The 23,486-nt window shown below is 43.3% G+C and overlaps 1 protein-coding gene across 3 annotated transcripts in view; it reads right to left on the minus strand.

The window, feature by feature from the left end:
- PDYN (prodynorphin) overlaps positions 1-23,486 on the minus strand; it is a 106,170-nt gene that overhangs the window by 50,590 nt on the left and 32,094 nt on the right. The window contains exons 2-4 of one of the 3 annotated variants that reach the window (XM_082361479.1): positions 17,072-17,164; positions 16,358-16,494; positions 14,429-16,063 (exon numbers count right to left, since the gene is read on the minus strand). The exons of 1 other annotated variant lie outside the window; for it this stretch is intronic. In XM_082361479.1, coding sequence (XP_082217605.1) covers positions 14,429-14,442 — 14 coding nt within the window. In that variant the 5' untranslated portion in view covers positions 14,443-16,063; positions 16,358-16,494; positions 17,072-17,164. Of the gene's footprint in view, positions 1-5,651; positions 5,941-14,428; positions 16,495-17,071; positions 17,165-23,486 lie in introns of those variants that run through there. One more of the 3 variants, XR_014235943.1, reaches the window with a different exon arrangement.

Here is a 23,486-nt window from a genome sequence, read left to right on the forward strand (position 1 = left end):
CCCTGGTCCGGGAAGATCCCACATGCCGTGGAGCAACTAAGCCCATGCACCACAACTACTGAGCTCGCACGCCTAGAGCCCGTGCTCCACAACAAGAGAAGCCACTGCAATGAGAAGCCCACGTACTGCAACGAAGAGTAGCCCCTGCTCGCCGCAACTAGAGAAAGCCCGTGTGCAGCAATGAAGACCCAACACAGCCAAAAATAAATAAAATTAATTAATTAAAAAAAAAAAAAAAAGAAATATCCCCTCTGATGACTATGCATGTTGGACAGAGTAAGACAAAACCGGTCTCTTCTGTAAGTCCACCTTTTCTGTGTGCCTGCCTTTGCCTAGACCTGCATCTTACCTCCCAGGTCCCTGAGGCCATTTACTGGATGGGAGGCCAAGACAACTGATTTGCTGTGTGACCTTAAGCAGGACCTGACCTCACTGGGCCTCATATTCCTTACAGGATAGGAAGGGGCTACTCACAGATTCTTAGGGTTCTCTCCGGTTCTGACATTATTCTTCCCTCTGATGTTCTCTGGGATTATGTAGCTAAATGTGCCACTCTTAGCCATTCATGACAGCCTCAAGAAAGTTGACATCTGCATTTTTTTTTTTTTTTTTTTTTGCACTATCATGGAGTGCCAATGGCTCTTCCTCCCAGTATAAAAGTGTTGTTTTTGGCCACTATTCAACATAAAGCTTTGTTCTCCTGACCCTCTGGTGTCATTGCCAGTTTGTCTCTACAGAATCCTCTTTAAGACACCTTTGCCTTCCAGAGCCACTAACTCCAAGGGGGAAGCTATTTATAAGCCTCTGACAGTGTATAATTGCTGACTGCATCTAGCTGAGGAGTTGTCAGCAAGTAGCATTAGACCGGAAATTGGCTCCCCAAATGCCCACAGAGGTGTCAACTGTCACTTCCTTGAGAACTGAGGAAAGTTTGCATTCCATTTAAATGTAGTCCAGGAACTAAATTGGGGGCAGGGAGGATAGCTGTAAACCAAATGGTGAACATGGCCTCTGGCTTGTGCCCTGAAGAGTACTTGAGTAGGACTAGCCCCTCAGTCTTAGTGGATGGGCAGGTACTAATGAGTGTGGGACAAGAGTGTGGTGCTCATGGGTGTGGGCTTTGGAGCCAGACTGCCTGCGTTCAAAACCCCGCTCCAGTTCTTACAGGCGATACAAACTTGAGCAAGTTACCTAACATGGCTGTGCCTCAGTTTCCCCATGTGGAAAATGTGGATATTGTGGATTTAAGTGAGTCATTGTGTGTGAGGTCATAAGAACAGTGTTGAGCATGTAGTAATTGCTCAACCAAATGTTGGATATTATTATTATTAGGGTTCCAGGGGCCATCAGAGGCCCCACTAGCCTAAAGAAACAAGTATGCCATAAGGCTGTGATCCTCAAAGTGTGCTCCCATCCCAGCTTTACCAGCAACTTGTTAGAAATGCAGATTCTCAGGCCCCACACTGACCCACTAATCTGGGTTTTACAAACACTCTGGTGACATTGATGCATGATGAAATCTGAGAACCATAAGCATCCCTCCTTCCTCCTAAAACACCCCTCACGGTAACTCCTCTAAGATGGATAAACATGGCGGAGTGGCTATGACTTGGGCAGGTCTTTCCCTTTGCTTGAGCCTCACTTTTCCCCATTGTAAAATGGATGAAATGGGTGAAAATACAGGGTTGTCATGCAGAGCACATGAAATTAGGGAAATGACAAGACCTTATGGCCCATCCTACCTGTTTTGTCTTCCTGGAAGACCTAAGGAAAATATCCCTGGGACATAAGGCAGTCCCCTGCTGATTTAACAGTTTAGTTCACTGGCTTTGGAAACATACATATATTTACAGTAAAGAGAAAACCAACAGATAGGCGAGGCTCTGGGTGACTCCCGGCAGGTGGCTTCCTCCTCTCTAGGCTCCAGTTCCTCCCAGCCATTTGTAAACCTGGGAGCAGAGCGCCTCCAGACCAGATGACTAAGAGGAGAGGAATAGCTGCAGAATGACCAGGACTCAAATCTGGGCTCCAGCCGAGTGACATGGGCAGTTTACTGCCCCTCTCTGAGCCTTTCTGCAAAATGAAAGTCATCATCTTCCCCATTCAAGGTTGTTGAGACAACTAAATGAGATCTCTTGCCCAAGAGATCCATATTAAGCACCTACTATGTGCAGGCTCTGCTCTGGCTCTGCAGATACAGTGATGACCAAGACCATGACCTGCCCTCACGTAGCTAATACTTTAAAGCGGGAGACAGATATTCCATGTCTAGTTACAAAGTTAATTACCTTATTACAACTGTTATGGATACATGATGACATAAGAGGGACCCAGTCTGATGTGTGGGGTTAAGGGCAGGTGAGGACCTGGTCTGAGAGCAGGTCTGAACTTAGTGGGCAAAACTGTAGCAAAAGTACAGAATATTTAAGGCCACCTTGAGAATTCTGAGCAATAAGAAGCAATAAAGGATCAGCAGGAGTGTGAAGGAGGAGTGTGAAGTGATCAAATCTGAATTTTTAAAAGAACGCTCTTACTAAAAAAAAACAAAAAAATAGACCATACCAAGTGCTGGTAAGGATGTGGAGCAACAGGAACTCTCATATAGCTCTGTGCAAATGGTTACAACTATTTTGAAAATCATTATGTTGTACACCTGAAACTAATATAATGGTGTATGTCAATTGTGCCTCAATATAAATAAATAAACAAACGAACAAATAAGAAAAGCAGTTTGGCAGCTTTGTTATGAAGTTAAAAATACTCTTACTATGCAGCCCAACAATCCCTCCAGGTACTTACCCATGTGAAATTAAACACATGTTCACACACACCAAAAAAATAATGGAGATGAACGTTTGCAGTGGTTTTATATATAATCATGAAACAATCCAGATGCCCATTAACTGGTCAGGGGTTAAATAAACCATGTACATCCCTTCAATGCTCCTCAGCAGCAAAAAGAAACACGTCACTGATACACGTAACAAATGGATGAATCTCGTAAAAATGTTGCTGTGTGAAACAGACTCAAAAGAGTACCTACTATATTATCTTATTTATAGGATACTTCAGAAAAGCTATAACTACATGGATAGAAAACAGATCAGTGGCTGCCAGGGGGTAAGGGGAGTTGGTGGGGTTGACTGCAAAGGGTCATGGGGGAATATTTTAGCGTGACAGAATTGTTTTATATCTTGATTATAGTGGTGGTTACCTGACTGTGTGTGTTTGTCAAAATTCACAGAACTGAACACTATATAGTGTTCAGTGAATTTTATTGTTTATGAATAATAACTTTTAAAAACAACACATTTGCTACAGAGAGAGAATAGATATGCTGGAGGACAATTAGAACACCTTTACAGGTAAGAGATAAGAGATGAAGGTGCCTGGGCTGGCGTGTGGAAGTGAGGATAGAGAAGTGGGCAGATTCAAGAGCTAGTTAGAAGGGGAGGCAGCAGAAGGGTGGCATCTTACAGGATCATTCTCGTTGCTCTCTTTGTATCATTTATATGAGCCATAAGTATACACAGACAACTTCCAAATGTATACCTACAATTCCTGCCAGTTAGAATATTTTATGGCCTCATAGATTCATACGGGGAAGGAGACAGGGACAGTCAGGTGAGTGGGCAGAGGCATCATTGGGGACCCAGTGGAACAGAAATTCACACATGATCTCACTTATATGTGGAATCGAAATGGTGATCATTTCGCAATACATACAAATAGCGAATGATTATGTCGTACACAATATAATGTTTATGTCAGTTATACCTCAATAAAAACATTTTCTTTCCTTCTTTCTTTTTTTTTTTTTTTTTTGGCTGCGTCGGGTTTTAGTTGCAACACACGGGATCTTAGGCATGCGGGATTTTATCGTTACGGCGTGCTGTCTGCTCGTGTTTCTCTCCATTTGTGGCGTGCGGGTTTTCTCTCTCCAGTTGCGGAGCGCGGGCTCCAGGGCGTGTGAGCTCTGTAGTTTGTGGCATGCAGGCTCTCTCTTTGAGGCACGTGAGCTCAGTAGTTGGGGCACACAGGCTTAGTTGCCCCACGGCATGTGGGATCTTAGTTCCCCGACCAGGGATTGAACCCACGTCCCCTGCGTTGGAAGGCAGATTCTTTACCACTGGACCACCAGGGAAGTCCCTAATTATTGTTTTTTAAAAGACACACCTAAGGTGTGAACAGGGTCCTGAGTGATGGCTGCAGAAGGACAACCAGCCCCTGTTCATGAATAAGGAGACCAAGAGCACCAGAGTGAGCAAATTCATTGACACTGTTGATCTTAATAGAGACTCCAGATCTAATGTGTCATCTCATGCCCCTGGAGATGTCTCTAACTGCTTACTTGGTGACTGACTAAAACTTGAACCAACAGTGAATGTCATCTAATGAGATTGGGATGCCAGAGCCTGGATTTTCTATACCTGAATTATATGGAGTAGGAAATTCAAAGGCGTAGGGACATGAGAAGTTTTGACTGGATTTATCATGTGCAGCCTGCACACCCGCCCACCAACTGCGTTCCATGAGAAGGCCCAGGAGACACTGACTTGACTAAGGCCTCAAGAGGGGAGTATATGTGTCCCTGAAAGCTCTGTGGTTGATCTCTTTGAATGACAGATTCAACCACAGGTAATGTCACCATTGATACAGGCTCCCTGATTCCAATGAAAATGATGGGATCCTGAAGTAGCAGAAGACAAATGGCAGCACTTAACTAAGACCAGGTGGGCACATCTATCTTAAAGGGCAGTAGGGAATGTCCCAGTAATTAGAATGTCTTGGTCCACAGAGGTCTTTGATAATGTTTAATTGATCATGGAGTCCTAGGAATGAAATAGATGGGCACCCTACTAGAGAACTGTTTGACTTCTGTAACAGGAAACATTCTAGATCTGGTAGCCAAAAATCTGGCAGTCTCGACTGTGAAGAGTCATGGCTCTCACTTAGTTTTGAAACCTAAGTCAATTCACACGCAAAGAGCCCTTCTATTGTAGGGGATGTGGGGTATTACTGAAGAATGGCTCTGCGCTATTGTCTCAGGTACACACAGTGAATCTTCCTCTAAGCATTCCCCCAAAGGACCTGCAGCCATTTGCTAGAGTGACTGTGTTAGGAGGAAAAAGAAATTTTCAGAGATTACTATCCACGGGCTCTGAACTGATGCTAATTCCTGGGGACCCAAAATGCTACTGTGGCCCAAAATGGGGGTTGTAGTGTCAAGTGATAGCATTTCAGCTCAAGTCAGACTCATGGTAGACCTAGTCTGTCCACAAATCTACCCCGTGGGTTATGTTCTCAGTCTCTAAATTTGTCATTTAAATAGACACATTTGACAACTTGCAGAATCCCCATATTGGCTCTCTGAGCAATGGGATGAGGATCATTATGGTAGGAAAGACTAAGTAGAAACACTTGGAACTTCCCCTCTTACTGCTGTGGTGAACCTGAAGCAATACCACATCACTGGGGAAATTGCAAAGATTAATGCCTTTGAAATCTTGAAAAAAGTAGGAATACTGTTACTTATTATATCTCCCATTTAGCTTTCCAGTTTCTCCTATGCAGAAGTCAGATGGATCTTGAAAAATGAGATCCTAACTATTATAAACTTCATCAGGTGGTGATTCCCACCAAAGTTGCTGTTTCAGGTGTAGTATCTTTACTGGAACAATCAACACGGCCCCGGCACTTAGTAAGCAGCTATTAAATTGCCTAATGCCTCCCTGCACCCCATACCAATGTATAAGGACAATCAGAAGCAGCTTGCTTTTACCTATCAGGGACAACAGTCTACCTTCCCAGCCATGCCTCAAGAATACATCAATTCTCTTGTTCTCTGCCATAACATAATCCACAGAGATCTTGACTGTCTTGAGAGTCCGCAAAGCATCACACTGGGCCACTGTATTGATGACATTTTGCTCGCTGGATCTGATGAACAGAAAGTAACAAGTATTTTAGACACCTTAGAAGGACATATATGAACAAAGGGTGAGAGATAAAGTGTTAGGGATTCAATGGTCTGAAGTATGTCAAGATTATCTCCTCTAAGGTGAAAAATAGGTTACTCCACCTTGCACCACTTACAATGAAAATAGATACAATACTTAGTAGGCCTTTTTTGGACTTTGGAGATGATATATATATCACATTTAAGTGTGAGATTGGACCCATCTAAGAGTTATCTGTAAGTCAGTTTCAAGTGAAAACCAGAGCAAGAGAAGGCTCTACAGCAAGTTTGGGCTGCAATAGAAGCCACTCTACCAGTTTGGCCTTATGATCTAGCATATCTAATGATATTTGAAGTGCCTCTGGCAAATAGGGATGCTCTGTGGAGCCTCTGAAAAGTACCAATAGGAGAATCACAGCACAGACCCCTAGGATTTTGGAGCAAATCTATGACCTCTTCCACATCTGTTCTGTTCTATTCTCCTTTTTAGAAACAGCTTCTGACTTGCCACTGGGCCTTAGTAGAGACTGAACACCTAATCACAGGACATATGGCCTGAGCTTCTCATCATGAACTGGGTGTTGCCTGACCCATCTAAACATAAGCTTGCACATATGCAATATAAATCTGTCATAAAATGGAAACAGTGTATAAGTGGCCAAGCTTGCACAGGTCCAGAAGGTACAAGTAGGTTGCACAAGCAGATGGCTCAGACTCCTTTGACATCAACTTCTATTGCATCACCTCCCCTCTCTTAATCAATGCCTTTGGCTTCCTGGGGTGTTTTTTTTAATAACCAGTTGACTAAGTGAGAGAAAACTCAAATCTCTTTTACAGATGAGTATGCAAAAAATTCTGGTGCCACCTCAATGTGGACAACCGCTGCACAACAGCCCTATTCATGGGTGATCCTGAAGGGCAATAATAAAGGAAAATCTTCCCAATGGGCAAAATTTCAAGTAATACATCTGGCTGTCTACTATGTCTAGAGTGAGAGAAGGCCAGAAGGATCTATATTAATCCATGGGCAGACCATATATTTTGGCCATATGGTCATGAACTTAGAAGAAACGTAATTGGAAGATTGGTAAAAAAGAAGTCTGGGGAAGAAGCATATGAATGGACCCCCTCAGAATGGGCGCACACCATGAGGATATTTGTGCCCATATGAATGCCTCCACAAAGGGTATCCACTGCAGAGGAGGTTCTTAATAATCAGGTAGACCAAATGATGCATTCAGTGAATGTCAGTCATTCTCTTTCCCAAGCCAACCCAGTGCATGCTTAATGAGTCCATTAACAAAGTTGCCATGGAGACAGAAGTGGAAGCTATGCATAGGATCAACAACAGGAATTTCCCCATAAGGTCAACTTGGCTAAAGCTACTGCTGAGTGCCTAATCTATCAAGAGAAGAGATCAAACTGAGTTCCCAATAGACACCATTCCTTGGGGAAACTAGCCAAACACCTGGTATCAGGTTGACTACATTGGATCTCTTCCATCTTGGAAGGAGCTGAGATCCATCCTCCTGGGAAAAGGTACATGTTCTGGATATCGATTTGCCTTCTCTGACCATAATGCATCCGCCAGAATCATCATCTGTGGACTCACTGAATGCTTTAGCTACCATCTTGGCATTCCCAGTAGTATTAATTCTGATCAAGGAACTCATTTTATAGCAAAGAAAGTGCAGAAATGGAATCATGCCCATGGAATTAATTGCTCTTGCCACATACCCTATCACATGGAAGTGGCTGGACTAATTGGAAGGTGGAATAGCTTGCCGAAGACTCAGTTACTGCACCAGTTGTGAGTCGACATCCTGAAAGGAATGGGTTCTGTCTTACAGGATACTGTATGTGCTTTGAATCAGAGACCACTGAGCTTGGTTATGAAGAAACATAAATAATAAAGAGATAGAAGTAGAAGTGTCTCCTCTCACTATTATACCCAATAACCTACTTCGCAACTCAGGAACCTTGAACTCTGGTGGTTTGGAGGTCTTAGCCTCCAGGGTGGGAATACTTCAACCAGAGGACACAAGAACAGTTCCATTGAATTGGAAGATGATACTGTTAACCTGGCAGTTTTGAGCTCCTTATGCCACTGAAGCAATCAGCAGAAAGGGGGTTATTTACAGGATGGAATGATTGATCTTGATAACCAAGAGGAAACTGGATTGCTCCTAAAAAATGGGGACAAGAAGAACTATGTCTAGAATGCAGTGGATTTTCTGGGTCATCAATGTTAAAGTAAAACTATAGCAAATGAACAAACAAAAAGTAGAATAATCGGGGACTCAGACCCTTTGAGAAGGATGGTTTGGGTCACTCCATCAAATGAAGAATTTTAATTAGCTCAGGTTCTGTCTGAGAGCAAGGAAAATGAAGAATATGTAGCAAAGAAGGAAGCCATAGACATCAACTGTGAGCTCACGACCAATTACAGTCAAAGACTGTAATATATGGAACTCTGCATATATTCTCTTTGCTTGTTATATATATGTGCTTTTTTTTTATTTTTTTAATTTTATTTATTTATTTATTTATTTATTCTTTCATTTATTTTTGGCTGTTTTGGGTCTTCGTTGCTGCGCACAGGTTTTCTCTAGTTGCGGCCAGCGGGGACTATTCTTCGTTGTGGTGTATGGGCTTCTCATTGTGGTGGCTTCCCTTGTTGCGAAGCACGGGCTCTAGGCGCACGGGCTTCAGTAGTTGTGGCATGCAGGCTCAGTAGTTGTGGCTCATGGGCTCTAGAGCGCAGGCTCAGTAGTTGTGGTTCATGGGCTTAGCTGCTCCGTGGCATGTGGGATCTTCCCGGACCAGGGGTCGAATCCATGTCCCCTGCATTGGCAGGCAGATTCTTAACCACTGTGCCACCAGGGAAGTCCCTGTGCTTATTTTTATATGCTACTTTATTCTTCTTATTTTTGTCTTATGTAAAATTTTAACCTTCATTTTACAATTCGGTCTTTAGGTAACAGACTTTTCCGTGGGATTGTGAAGAACAATTAATATAACTAGCAATGGACACAGGGAACTCTGCTCAATATTCTGTAATAACCTAAATGGGAAAAGAATTGATACATGTATATGTATAACTGAATTACTTTGCTGTACACCTGAAACTAACACAACATTTTTAGTCAACTATACTCCAATATAAAGTTTAAAAAAAACAAACTAGCAATGGATACCATGACCATGGGGATCATGCTTCTCCTCACTTTGGGGAAAGGGTGAGAACTTCTTCCCTTGTAACAAGGATAAATATGTCTTATGAGATAGGAAGCTTAATCCCATTGGGGATTTTTGAGAGACAGTGCAGCACTGACACCTCAGGGTTATCCCCCTGGGTCAAGGCAGACAGGGTATTTCTGCACAAACGCCCATCAGTCGTCAGTGGTTGAAAGCTGCTGGGAAGGGGATTGTTAATGTCCCAGTCCTCCCAGCCTGACAGCCTGACAGCAACAGGAAATCCTTGGGCAAAGAAATGCAGGTGTCAGCCGTCGGAATTTGCTGAGGTGGTGAGGGCAAAAGGATACAGGTGAGGCCCCAAAAGTGTCTGTTATGCCGACGTTTCTTTCTCTACAACATAGGAAGGAGAATTTCCACCTCACAGGGCTGCCTCTGTGCTGCTGAACTGCACACTCCAGGGGTTACTATTGGTAACTTGGAGGTCCTGAGCTGCTATGAAGATGAAAGGAGGTGGTATAAATCAAGTGCCTGACACACAGCAGGCCCTCAGTATGCGTCCATTCCCTTCCCTTTTTTCATTTTAATAATTGCTTCACCATATGGAGGACTTACTCAGTGTCAGACACTACACTCAGTGCTACCCACACCCACGATACAGGTATTAACCTCCTTATACAGAAGAGGAAACAAAGGCTCAGAGGGCTTAAGTCACTTCATCCACTCCCTGAGCACATAAGCACCGTGTCTGTCTGACTCCAGGGCCCTTGTTCTTAACCTCTACGCTGCCCTGCGCTGCCAAGGGCTGATTCTGACACGCTGCCCAGTTGTGCTTATTTCAGAGCTCAGGTGCCAGATGCCTCAATCAGCATCCTCCCTCAGACATGACCCAGATTTGCTGTGGGAGAAGCTGCTGCCAGGAACTGGCAGGTCTTCTACTTCACCTCTGCCTTCTTAATTGGTGTCCCACCAAGATAGCTCAGATGGGTGGGAGAAGTCTTTTTTCTACCTACCCCAGGCTTTGGTCTCTTCGGCCCACACATGTCCCAGAGGCATCATGAAGCATCACCTCTTGAGCACCTCCTTGGCGGAATTAATTTTGAGTCTAGGCCTCAAGGCTTGAAGAGACAAGCGACATGGCAAGGCTCTTTGTTCTATCAAACTAGTTTATCTGAGCACAGAAGAAATGGACATTCTGCCCACTTTCTGTCTCTCTGCCTTGGAAGAGACAAGCTGTGGCTGCTCACCTTTTCCTCATTGGGTTCTTAGTCTAGCAGGGGCAGACTGAGCATGTGCTTAGGGTACCAGCAAAGCAGGGCACCAAAAGCGAGAGTAGGTAAGTGCAAGCAATGCACTAAGCAGGAAAAGTGATTCTTATATTTGGGGTGTGTTTCTGACATCATGGGTTGGCTCACTCAGCTCCATTTGTGCATGCTTTATTGCAGATCAAAAGTTGGCAAACTCAAGTCTACACATTGGGTCCTTGAGACACCTATCTTCCAAAAATGGATGCACTGTTTGGAAGCCAGAAGTGAGGTGGAGAACATATTTCCACTCTCTGCACTGGTAAGCATATGCTGGGAGCATTTGTTTTTTCCTGCAGCAGTGATAGCAGAGGTCCAGCGATGGGTGCCTTGCTCTGTATTACTGAGAGGAAGGTTATGGACATCTGTTCTCTTGCCATCAATCAAGGCAGAGGCAGCGTGGTCCTGGAACCAACAGTAGTAGCACCGTTTCCTGATCTGTACCTCTCAGCTGAGGGAACGTGGTCCTGGAGCCAGCAATTGGGACAGGGACTTCCTGAAGCTCCATCCTCCCAACCATAGAGGATTTAGAAGCTCCCTTGGTGCACCAATCTTGTTGATATATTCTGGGAGACATTCCTGGAAGTTCTATCCAGAACCTGCTTGTCCAGCACATCCAACAATCCTGCAAGCACCTAATCCCCTGTATTAAGTCTCTTTCAGTTTAACCTGGTCTGGTTATCTGCAGCAGAACCTGACTAATACTGGGTGCTTGTGATGTATCAGGACCTGTGCTAAGTTCTTTACATTTAATCTTCACAATGGCTTTCTGAGTTCACTACAGTCATTTACTTGGTGGCAAGCAACAGATCCAACCTTGACTAATTTAAGCAGAAAATGAGCTCACTGAAAAGATATTAGTTAACCCAATGAATCACTGGGAAGGGGAAGCCTAGAGAACTAGACTTGGAAACTCTGCAACCAAAAACACAGCCTGAACTGTGCCACAGAGCTAGTCTAATGAGAACACTGCTTCCGTGTGGTTCCGGGCCCCGGTCCTGCACACCACCGCCCCGCCAGAACTGCTCACTGGACATACTGCAGGCTTGGAATGTACCACTGCTCCCCGGAAATGGGGTACTGTAGTCATTGCTGCCTCTGCCACAAGTTCTCCACCCCTCCCTCATCTCTGTTTTCCCAGCCTCTGATTTGAAGCATAGGACACATCTTATTGGCTGAGCCAGGTCACATGTTCAAACCCAGCTCCAAAGAGCCTGAGACCCAGACACCAGCCTTTGCGGCTTTCTCTGCTTCTCACAAGGTAAGCCCCACTCCCCTTCACTCTCTTCCACACATCAACATGCCTCTTGCACCTTCATCTGATGAGGACTGTTGGTCCCCATCTGGGTTAAGCATTGCCCTTGCCCATTAGTTCTTTAGAAATGAAAATATGCTAGATTTCTTGTTGGCAACTCAGCACCATTCCTCCCTGTCTACACTCTCCCCCGTAGCAGGGACCGGAATCATGGAGGGGACATTCCCAGGAATCCCTTGCCAACAGGTTTGCACGTGGGATCTGCCAACGAAAGGCACTCACATCAGATCTGGGAAGCAGAAGAGAAGCAGAAGGCCCATTGTGCTCCTCTGCACTAGTGGACAGACACATGGGCTCCAGTGACGGCCACAAGGGGTCCTGCAGCAGCCTCTAGATATTCTCTCATAAGTGTGGGAGTTACAGTCAATCGTGGAGCTACAGGCAACAAGGCCTACATTGAAAGGAGCTCTGGGAAACACATATACTGCCTCATTTAATCCTCACAACAACCCTACGAGGAAGAGGTTATTCAAAATCCCATTTTACAGGTAAGTAAGTAGGGGTTCAGAGAGGTTTAACAGTTGCCCTAGGTCACAGGTCTGTGTGACAGTAGAGCTCATGTTCACTTTCTCTTATCCCTGATATCCTGCCCGGCTCACCCCTACCCCTCATTTGCAAAGCAGACAGAGGAAGGTGTAGGAGAGGGCAGAGACCAGCAGGAAGGGCGAGAGGTCTGCAGCCAGGCAGTGCTCAAAGCACAAACTATCCTTGGAATGTTGGAAATTTCTGTTGGAAAGTCCTTCTGAGCCTGAGGCACATTCTTCTAAAGAACTTTCTTGATTGGAAAAATCCTGTGCTTTGAGGATGGAATTGAAAGTGTGGGAACAGCCAAAGGTCACTGGGTACCACAGCTGCAGAGTAAGGAAGCAGATCAAGCTAGGGAATACCATTGCAGATTGAGAGCCAGCCATGGCTCACACAGAAATAAACCCAAAAGGCAGGCAGTGCTGTCAGGGCCATGGCAGCGTCAATGGAGGAACCCAGAGGATAAGTGGTCTAAAGTCACCCATTAGCTATGCAACATTGGGGAAGTCACTTCACCTCTCTGAGACCCTTCTCATCAACCCTCTGTCTGAGAGGCAGAAAATTATAGTGGTTAGGATTGCTGGCTTTCAAATCAGACAGCTGAGTCCTTGGTTCTGCCTCCTCCTGCATGGTTTGGGGCAAGTTCTCCAATTTCTCTGTGCCTGTTTTCCAAATCTGTAAAAGGAGGATAAGAGTACCTATGAAACAGGGTTCCTGGAACAATTAAATTAAGTGAATTGGAAAAGGATTTTGAACTGCAGTAGGCATATAGCAAGCACTCAGTAAATGTTAGCTATTGTTTTTCTTACCTTAGAGGGAAATATGAGGACTAAAGGACACAGCATGTGTGAAAGGTTCCACATATAATTCGGCTTATTAGATCAGCTCAGAAAACAGTGGTATTCTGGTTATCTAATACTGCATAATAAACCATTCCAAAATGTAGTGACTTAAAATAACAATAGTCAATTACTTTGCTCACAAATTTGTGATTTGGGCAGGGATTAGCAGAGTTGGCTTATCTCTGCTCCATGAAGCATGAGCTGGGGCAGTTAGAGTAGAGCTGGAGGATTCACTTCCAAGATGGCCCACTCCCATGGGTAGCAGGCTGGTGCTAACTGATGGCTAGGAGTTCAACTGGGGCTGTAGACCAGTGGCCTACATTATCTCTACATGGACCTCTCCACAGGGCTGCTTGGGCTTCCTCACAGCATGGCAGCTGCCTTCTAAGAGCAAGTGCAAAAGGCAGAATATGGAGCTTCCAGTCTCTTAAGGTCTTGGCCCACAGACAGGCACAATTTCACTTCTGATGCTCTGATGCTGTCAGAGTTTGGGCCAGACGATTCTTCCCTGAGCTGAAGTGAGCCCTGCATTGCCCCTCGCCTATGTACCTGCCAGGAGCACTCCCCACTGCCAACAAAGAACACCCCTGCATTATGCAGAAAAATGTTCTTATTTTTCAGAGATGCATTTGGGGTGAAATGTCAGACTGTTTGTAATTTACTTTAAACTACTTCAGAAAAAATAGATAAAACAATTATGCCCAAAAAATTCCCCATGACAATTGAAAGATCTAAGTGATGATGTATGTGTATTTGTTCAATTTTTTTTTTTACATTTCTGTTTGAAAATTTTCATGATAAAAAAGTGGGGGAAAATGCCCCACCTATTTCTGAATGACTCCTATTGGTATGCTACCACCCCTAGTTGAAAACCTATATTTTCATTTTGTATCAGCTTCATTTTCATAAATGTTGTGTCTGATTTTCAATTTAAAACCCCTCTGGGGCTGCCATTTCTTCTTCAAATGTTTCCTCTTTGGCTTCCTTCTCCTGAAGATGATATCTGGATGTAGGGGAAATGTCCTCGTGGCAATGGGGAGAGGTGGCCCTCCTGTTGTGTTTTGAGTCCTTGCTGGTTTCATGAGGTACCCCTTGCCCTGCCTGCTCAGTGAGGGCCTGATGGCACAAGTTGCTAAAGTCCATGGCCACTGAAACTCGTGATCCGTTCTCACTGGCATTGACTCAATGCCACCACCTCTCTCCTGGGCGCCTGAGCACCTCTGAATCTCAGCTGCATCCTCCATCCAGCCCCGCCTTGGCTGGCCACCCTACCGCTCCTCACACTCACTGTTTTTCCTGCATCTCAGCAATCTCTTCTGTTCCTCACTGTGAGCACATAAGGGCTTCTGGACCTCTTTCATGCCGCGTGCATCCTGAGGTGATTCCTAACATAGATGACAAAAGTGGGATGGGATAAGATGTGGTAATGAGGAAGCCCAACCATCCATCCTTACCTTACATGTATATGGCATTTTACAGACTTCAGGTACACTCTCCTTTCAATAGCAAACCCTTTCTAAGTGCCTACTCTGTGTCAGACACTGTTCTGAGGGTCTGGGCCCCCCACCTGACTACATATACACACCAGGTGTCTGTTGATATGTGAAAGGGCAGACAAGTCACGTTGCAGCTATACCAGTGAATATCAAGCAGATGTTAAAAAGAATTAAATTAATTGATATGTTCTATAAGGAAAGCTATCCAAGATATGTTGTTCAATGAAAAGGAAAGTTTCAATATAATAGGTGGGGTAGGCTATGAGCCCTTTTCCATGAAAAGAAATTTATATTAATGAGAACTGAAAACAACATACTTTTCTGTTCCTGTGTTAAATAATACTGGGACCAAGTAATAGTTTAGGGGTTTACTCCAGGAAGTACCCACTCTTTGAAGATAAGACAGATAAAAACTAAACACCGTACTTATCAAAACAGAAAACTTGCTCATCTAGACTCACTTCAATGCCCTTGCCCCTCTGCGTTCACTAATCCAAAGTTCTTATAAATTCTGCCCAATTCCAACCAGCTACCTGCCTTATGTGATCCATCTTAAAATCATCCAGTGCAGCCTTTAAAACCCTGTAAGTATCCTTCCTTAATGTCTTCACTTGGAGGTACTACTAAGACTTTTTCAAGGTGTTATTCTCCCTTTCTGCAGTAAATTTAATATACTTCGTTTTGTTTGATCATCAAGTTTTTTCTGGTGGTCTTTGAGGGAATCAGTGATCAATAATTATAATAATTTAATATGTGCTGAGAACCAAGCTGATTGTTTTATAGACCAATCCTACTCTGAGATTTTTAATATTATTCCCATTTTACAGATGAAGAAATTGAGGATTTGAATTTGAGCAACTTGCCAAATATTACACAGGGAATAAGTGACAGAGATCACATTGAAACTAAGAAGTCTGGTCCCACAGCCTGAGATCATAACCCTCTAATACTGCCTCTGTTCTAGTTATTATGACTATGTAACAAAGCACTCAAAATCTCAGTGGCTCAAAAAGCAAACACAACATTTACTGTGCTCACGAACCCTCCATTTGGGCAGGGCCTGGGGGGATACGTGCCTCGGCTCCATGCAGCGTCAGCTGAGGTGGCTCGAAGCCCGGAAGCTGGGATCGTCTGGAGGCTCATTCTTTCCCCCCATCCGGCAATTAATGCTGACTGTCAGCTGGGAACTCATCTGGCAACCAGCCAGAACACTTGCATGTGGCTCTTCATGTGCGCTGGGGTTCCTCACAATGTGGTGGCTGGGTTCCCATGGTTAGCACCCCAAAAGAAAGAGATTTCCAGGAGAATCCATTTTGCCTTCTATGACCTGGCCTTGGAAGCCACGCAGCATCACTTCTGCCACATCCCATCTGTCAAGGCAGTCACAAGGCCCTCCCCAGGTTCAAAGGGAGAGGATATAGATTTACCTAGTGATGGGGAGTGCCAATATCAGAAAGACCGTAGAAGACCAGAAATATTGCTGTGGTCATTTTTGGAAATACAGTCTTCCACAGACCCACATATTTGGTGTACATGTATGTAAAATCTGAAGTGATATATAACAAATAGCTATCATTATTTCTGGGGATAATAGAGGGTCTTTTATTTTCTATAACATTTAAATTTTTGTAACAGGTGTGTAAAAAAACTATGGCAACATTGTTTTTCAAAGACTTAGTGTCCATTCTCAAGAAGCTTGCACTGAAGGTGAGCATACTGACCGTTACCTATTTCTTCTCCTATGTCCATTTGCTGACTCTTGCTGACCTAGTTTGTTCCCCAGAAGGCTGACCTCTACAGACTGTATCACCTGGAATCCTTTGCCTTCTGTCTTCTGGTTGGATTGATCCAATGGGAGCTGAAGGAAATCAGAGGGTAAGAAAGAGGGTAGGGTATTTATTCTCCCCTCCCTACCTGCCCATGGTTCTCGCGATGGCTATGTTCCCCTATAGCCCATAGTATCTGTTGGACAACCCCTCCTCCACAGCTACAGATCTCACTGCGTTCCAGTAACACTTCCTTCATCTCTATCCTTCAGACCCAAGAATGGTAATGGCTTGCCTCCATGGCTAGTCCCTGGGGTACCTCATCATCCCTTAATCCTGTCTATTCCTCTGTAATTGTCTCTTCATTAAACTCTCTTCAATTAAGCCCTTTAAGTGCACCCTCTGTTCCCTGATTAGTAAGGCACTGATGGAGACAAACATGCAAACAACGACATTACAGTGCACTGATTGCTTTCAAAGGCATGAATAGAAAAAGAATATCTAGGTTTTACTGGAAGAATCAGAGGAGACGTCCCAAAGAAAATGATACTTCAATTGAGACAAAAAAAGTGAGTCAGTGTTCACTAGTTTATGAAAAAGAGAAGAACTTTCCAACCTATGAGGTTTCCATGGATAAGGAAATAGGCCCAGAGAAGCTGGGTGACTTACCATGGCCACACAGGGAGTAGCATAGATTCAAGCCTTCTGCTTAATCCATCACCCTACAAGGCAAGTTTGTTATATCAGTTGAGATGTTTTTAGCTGAAAGTAACCAGAAAAAAATGCCTTAAGCAGTAAGGAAAACATGTAATACATTTATATAATCTTGTTTATAATAATAAGACAAATGTAAGGTAACTCCACGGTTGATTAAATAAAATCAGATGTTCAACCAAGCCATCAAGAAGATCTAAATAAGTGGATTGGAAGAGGATATTGCTAAGTCAATCCTCTCTACATTGACTTATAGATTTAATACAATCACAATCAAATTCCTAAGTTTATGTATTGAAATTTTCAAGTCAATTCTAAAATTTATATGGAAATACAATGGACCTAGAGCAGCCTAGACAATCTTGAAGAAGAACATACACCACCAGATATCAATGGTTAACATCAAGCTATAGTAATTAAGCCAGGGTGGTATTGATACAAGGATAGACAAATAGACCAATGAAGCAGAATTGGGCATCCGGAAATGAACTGAGACATGTATGTTCACTTGACTTACAACAAGGGTGCCACTGCAATTCAGTGGTGCTGGAAAAACTGGATATCCATACAGAAAATAATCTGTATGGGAAAAAATCTTTACCCAACACTATACATAAAAATTAACGTGTTGGGGCTTCCCTGGTGGTGCAGTGGTTGGGAACCGGCCTGCCAGTGCAGGGGACACGGGTTCAAGCCCTGGTCCGGGAAGATCCCACATGCCGTGGAGCAACTAAGCCCGGGCGCCACAGCTACTGAGCCTGCGCTCTAGAGCCTGCGAGCCACAACTACTGAGCCTGCATGGCACAACTACTGAGGCCTGTGCGCCTGGAGCCCCTGCTACGCAATGAGAGGCCACCGCAATGAGAAGCCCACGCACTGCAATGAAGAGTAGCCCCTGCTCGCCGCAACTAGGGAAAGCCCGCACGCAGCAACGAAGACCCAACGAAGCCAAAGATAAATAAAATAAATAAATAAATGAATTTATTAAAAAAAAATTAATTAATGTGGTATGGATGACAGACCTATATGATGTAAATGTTAAAAAGAATCAGGCTTGTAAAGGAAAAGATAGGAAAATATCCCCGTGATCTTGAGGGTAAGCAAATATCTCCGAAACAGAGCACAAAAAACACCATACTGAACACGTTGATAATTTGAACTTCATTAAATATAATATGCTCATCAGAACACGTTATTGGGCTTCCCTGGTGGCGCAGTGGTTGAGAATCTGCCTGCCAATGCAGGGGACACGGGTTCGAGCCCTGGTCTGGGAAGATCCCACATGCCGCGGAACGACTAGGCCCGTGAGCCACAACTACTGAGCCTGCGCGTCTGAAGCCTGTGCTCTGCAACAAGAGACCGTGATAGTGAGAGGCCCGCACACCACGATGAAGAGTGGCCCCCACTTGCCGCAACTAGAGAAAGCCCTCGCACAGAAATGAAGACCCAACACAGACATAAATAAATAAATAAATAAATAAATAAATAAATAAAATTAAAAAAAAAAAAGAACACGTTATTAAGCAAGTGAAGAAGTACTCTACAGACTTAGAGGAGATACTTGCATTTCGTATATCTGACCAAGGACTTATATCCAAAATGTAAACAAACTCCTACAAATCAATAACAGAAGACAAAACAACCCACTTTTAAGAAAGGGAAAAAGACTTAAACAGGCACCTCTTAGAAGAGGAAATGACCAAAAAGCACTTGAAAATGTCATCAGAGAAATGCAAACTAAAACTACAATCAGATGCCACTACTAACCCACCAGAATTAAAGGCTGACCAAGTGTTGGTGAGAATATAGAACAATCAAAAATATCACACTTCTGGTGGGAGTGTAAACTGGTTAAACCACTTTGGTAAGCTGTTTGGCAGTATCTGACTAAAGCTAAATAAATAGCTATTCACCCTATGTCAGTGATTTCACTACTAGGTATATGCACAAGAGAAATGAGGACATATAACCACCCAAAGATAGGTACATAGAATGTTCATAGTACCTTTTCTTTTTATAACAGCCAAAAACTGGAAATAACTCAAATGTCTATCAACAGGAAATGGATAAATAAATTGTAGTACCAATGGAACACTATACATTGGTTTGATAAACTATTGATATACATAAAAACACGAATGAATCTCAAAGAAAACATGTTGGACAAAGAAGCCCAACACAGAACAGTATGTACTGTATGAATCCATTCATGTGAAGTTCAAGGGCAGTTAAATAATCTATGGAGATAGGAATCAGAAGAGTGGGTATTGGCTATTGACTGGGAAGGGGCAGGAGAGAGCCCTCTAGAGTGCTGGAAATGTTCTGTATCTTGATCTGGTAGTGGTTACATGAGTGTGTACATACATAAAATTTAGCCATGCTGTACACTTAAGATTTTCATACTTTATTGTATGGAAATTATACTTTAGGTTTAAAAACATGTTATCAAGGATTTTAACTCTGTCATCCTCAGCATGTGGACATTTTCCCCATATAATCATAAAATAATGGCTGCAATATCCAGGCAACACACATAGTCAAGAATATGTCTGGGGGAAGAGGAGACCCTCTTCTCCTGAGTCTCTTTGAAAAGTAAAGAAACATTTCCCAGAAACACACAACACACCCCCAGCAGAAGCCTCTTATTGGCCACAATTGCATCACATGTCCTGGCTTAACCCAATCACTGGTGAGGAAAATGGAACTGTCCAGATGAGTGTTTACCTTTCTCCTGGTCAGGTGGGAAAGAGAGGAAACTCTTGCTGGGTCAGTAATAAATTCTAAGCTCATAGCAGTGAGTTCCTGAACAAGGAACTGGGCTTGCCCCACAGAGGTTACCCCACAGGGATAAAGCAGCATTTCAACCCTTACAACTGCTTTTATTCTTTAAAAAAAAATATATCTTTTTTCTCAAAATGCATGTATCTTCATTGTTTTTCTGATTATGTGATTAATGTTCATGGTAAAATTTCAATTAATAAGTGGAAATCAGCTATAACTAATTCTCCCCCTCACCACACCATGATAGTAACTATTAAAAGTTTGATTCATGGTCTTCCACAATTTTTTCTTGGCATATATGTTGTATTATATATTTACATAATTTTTAACCTAAAACAAAACCACACCATATATGTCAAACACTATCATTTGCCTACACAACAAACACTTTCCATCATTTTCTCTGCTAACAACCTTAATATTCTTCAGGTGTCTAGTGACCAGATACTTCAGGGAAAATAGCCCCTTCCCTAGCCCCAGAAGATGAACTATGATTAGTGTAAAATAGTGGTTCTGACCCCTGCTGCCCATCAAAAATACCTAGGGGGGACTCCCTGGTGGCGCAGTAGTTAAGATTCTGTGCTCCCAATGCAGGGGACCCGAGTTCGATCCCTGGTGAGGGAACTAGATTCCACATGCATGCTGCAGCTAAGAGTTCTCATGCCACAACTAAGGAGCCGGCGAGCCGCAACTAGGGAGCCTGCGAGCTGCAGCTAGGGAGCCTGCCTGCCACAACTGGGACCTGGTGCAACCAAAGGAATGAATGAATGAGTAAACAAACAAATTAATTAAATATTTTTAAAAATACCTAGGGAATCAAAAATATATACTAAGCCCCAGGTCCCACCCCCAGAGATACTGCTCACAACTGGTCTGTTGTGAGCTCAGGCATCAAGACTTTGCAGGTATTGCTAACATGCAGCGGGGGCTGAGATCTACTGGGCTCAACTCTTGGTGATGCTCCCATTCCCCTTGCCACTGACTGGCTTAAGAATGGGGCACATGGCCCAGTTCTTGTCATGAGCAATGAGGGGAAATTTGATGGAGGTTCTGGGAGAGTTTTCCTCAGTCTCAGAGAAGGACATACATAAGGTCTTTTCTGCCTCTACAATGACAGCAGAGTGCCTTTCCTGGAACAATGGCTGTCATCTTGGGACCATGAGGGGAATGAGACTAAGAGGATGAGCCAATGACCTGGAGATGGCAGAGCAGGACTATGGAAAGGACTTGAGTTCTTGATGATGTCATCATGCTGCTGAATCAGCCAACTTGGGAAATACTCTACTTGTCAACTTCCTGAGTGAGATAATAAGATTTCATTAATGTTTCCACCATTTTGAGTTACATACAGCCAAAAGCTTCCTGACTAGTACAGTATAAAACTGTTTATAACCTGTTTTTTTTTGTTTGTTTTTTTTTTTAAAGATTTATTTATTTTTTATTGATTGATTGATTGCTATGTTGGGTCTTCGTTTCTGTGTTAGGGCTTTCTCTAGTTGTGGCAAGCGGGGGCCACTCTTCATCGCGGTGCGCGGGCCTCTCACCATCGTGGCCTCTCTTGCTGCGGAGCACAGGCTCCAGACGCGCAGGCTCAGTAGTTGTGGCTCACGGGCCTAGTTGCTCCGCGGCATGTGGGATCTTCCCAGACCAGGGCTCGAACCCGTGTCCCCTGCATTAGCAGGCAGATTCTCAACCACTGCGCCACCAGGGAAGCCCTATAACCTGCTTTTTAACTTAGATTTTTAAAAAACTTTTATTGCAGTTTTGCATTTCTTGCTAATTTGTTCCCAGCCCCCCATTCTGGGGATCATCCATTAGAAGGGAGGATTAAGAACTGGTCAGGCAGTTGCGGGCTCCAGCTGGGAATCTGGAAATTAGCTACTCTTTTTTATTGTCTCTTCTTTTATTTGATTCATCTACTGGTACATAATTTTTATCATTTGCTTCATTGGTACATGATTTTTATCATTTGCTTTTAGAAAGAGAGAAATGAAAACAATTGTATAGGGATTGTGTTCGGAAGCATATGGCAGAAAATATGAGAAAAGCGGCATGAACAACTGAAAGGCTTATATGTCTCATGTAGCAAGGATCCCTAGGTATGCCTCCTCTTCCCTTCTTTCCTCTCTGTCACAGTGCAAAGACTTTCATCTTCAGCTTTGTTGCCTCAGAATTGTTTGATGTTTGCTGCACCTCTAGGCAACACGTCAATGTTCCAGACAGGAAGAATGGACAAGGGGCAAAAAGGCCAAACAGGTCAAGAAAGTGGGATCTGTTCCCCTACAAAAGCCTTCCTGGGGGGTCTCACCCAGTGACTTCTACTGTACTTATCAGCCAGAATCCCTCGGTACTAGAGGGTCTGGGTCACTTGCTTGATTTTTCAATACTTCTATGTGTAATTCTGAGCTATCGATTTTATTTGGGATAAAATGTGAGACATTTTTCTCCCAAGTAATTTGGTTTAAAATGTTGTATTGAGTTTTAGGGATGTAAATATAAATGCCTTCCTATACAAACATTTGCCAAAAAAAAGTTGCTATTGAGCCACATATACACTATCAAGTTTGTGTGTTATAAATGAAGAGTCATTCTACTGGGAAAACATTAACCAGGGAAACATTCTGCAGGATATGCCTTAGTACTATGGAGGTTTTCCCTTACATACAACTCTACTTCATTTTTGGCAACAGTTACATAGTAGACATGTCATTGTGTATGCCATAATGGATGTAAACTGTTCTCTATCATTGGACATTTAGAATGTTTCCAATTTTTCACAATTATAAACAAAACTGCATTGAACATCTTTGTTCAAGCATCCTTACACATTTGTCCAGTTACTTCTTTGAGATAAATTAAACCCTTGATATGAAATGGCTGGGCTGAAGTTTCCACAAATTAAAATTTTTTGATCCATATTGCCAAATTGCCTTCCAGAAAGGTTGTACCAACTCCACTATGTCTCCATTGCTGGAGCAATGAACGTGCATTACAGTGGCATGCTGGCCCACTAGATGGGAAGGAGGATGGATGGCTCTGTTAACATTGCGTTTGGAAGCAGAGAGCTTCATAGTTCAGGTGCCAATTACATTTAGAAATGAGATTAGCACATGGAATCTTCCCACTCATCTCTCTGTAGTTTCAAGGTTCCATTCCTGGGCAGATGAAACAATAAAACAAAACTGGTGAAATGAAGTTAATGTGGACCCAGGACATTTACACTGATAAATGTTCCCATTTAGGACAGACTTTCAGGGCAGCTTGCTCAGCTCTGACTTGAAGGAGTGTCAACATCACACTCAGTCCCCAATTTTTCCCAATCACTGACCCTTTCTTCCTAAAACACACATGTTGATCCCATCAGCTCCCTTCATAAAGTATGTTATGATGCCCCACCCCAAATGTTCTTCAGAATGATGCCTAACATCCTAATAGAACAACTGCTGTTGTTCACTACATAGTAATAACAACAGCATCACTACATAGCTCTACACTACATAGTAATAACACATAGTAATTCACTACAGCATCAAGAATAATATAAAAGTTAGCGCTTACATAATGGGGAGCTATTGCTTAGTGAAAACAG

This window comes from Balaenoptera borealis (genome assembly GCF_965194805.1).
Source record: "Balaenoptera borealis genome assembly, chromosome: 16".
NCBI lineage: Eukaryota > Metazoa > Chordata > Mammalia > Artiodactyla > Balaenopteridae > Balaenoptera > Balaenoptera borealis.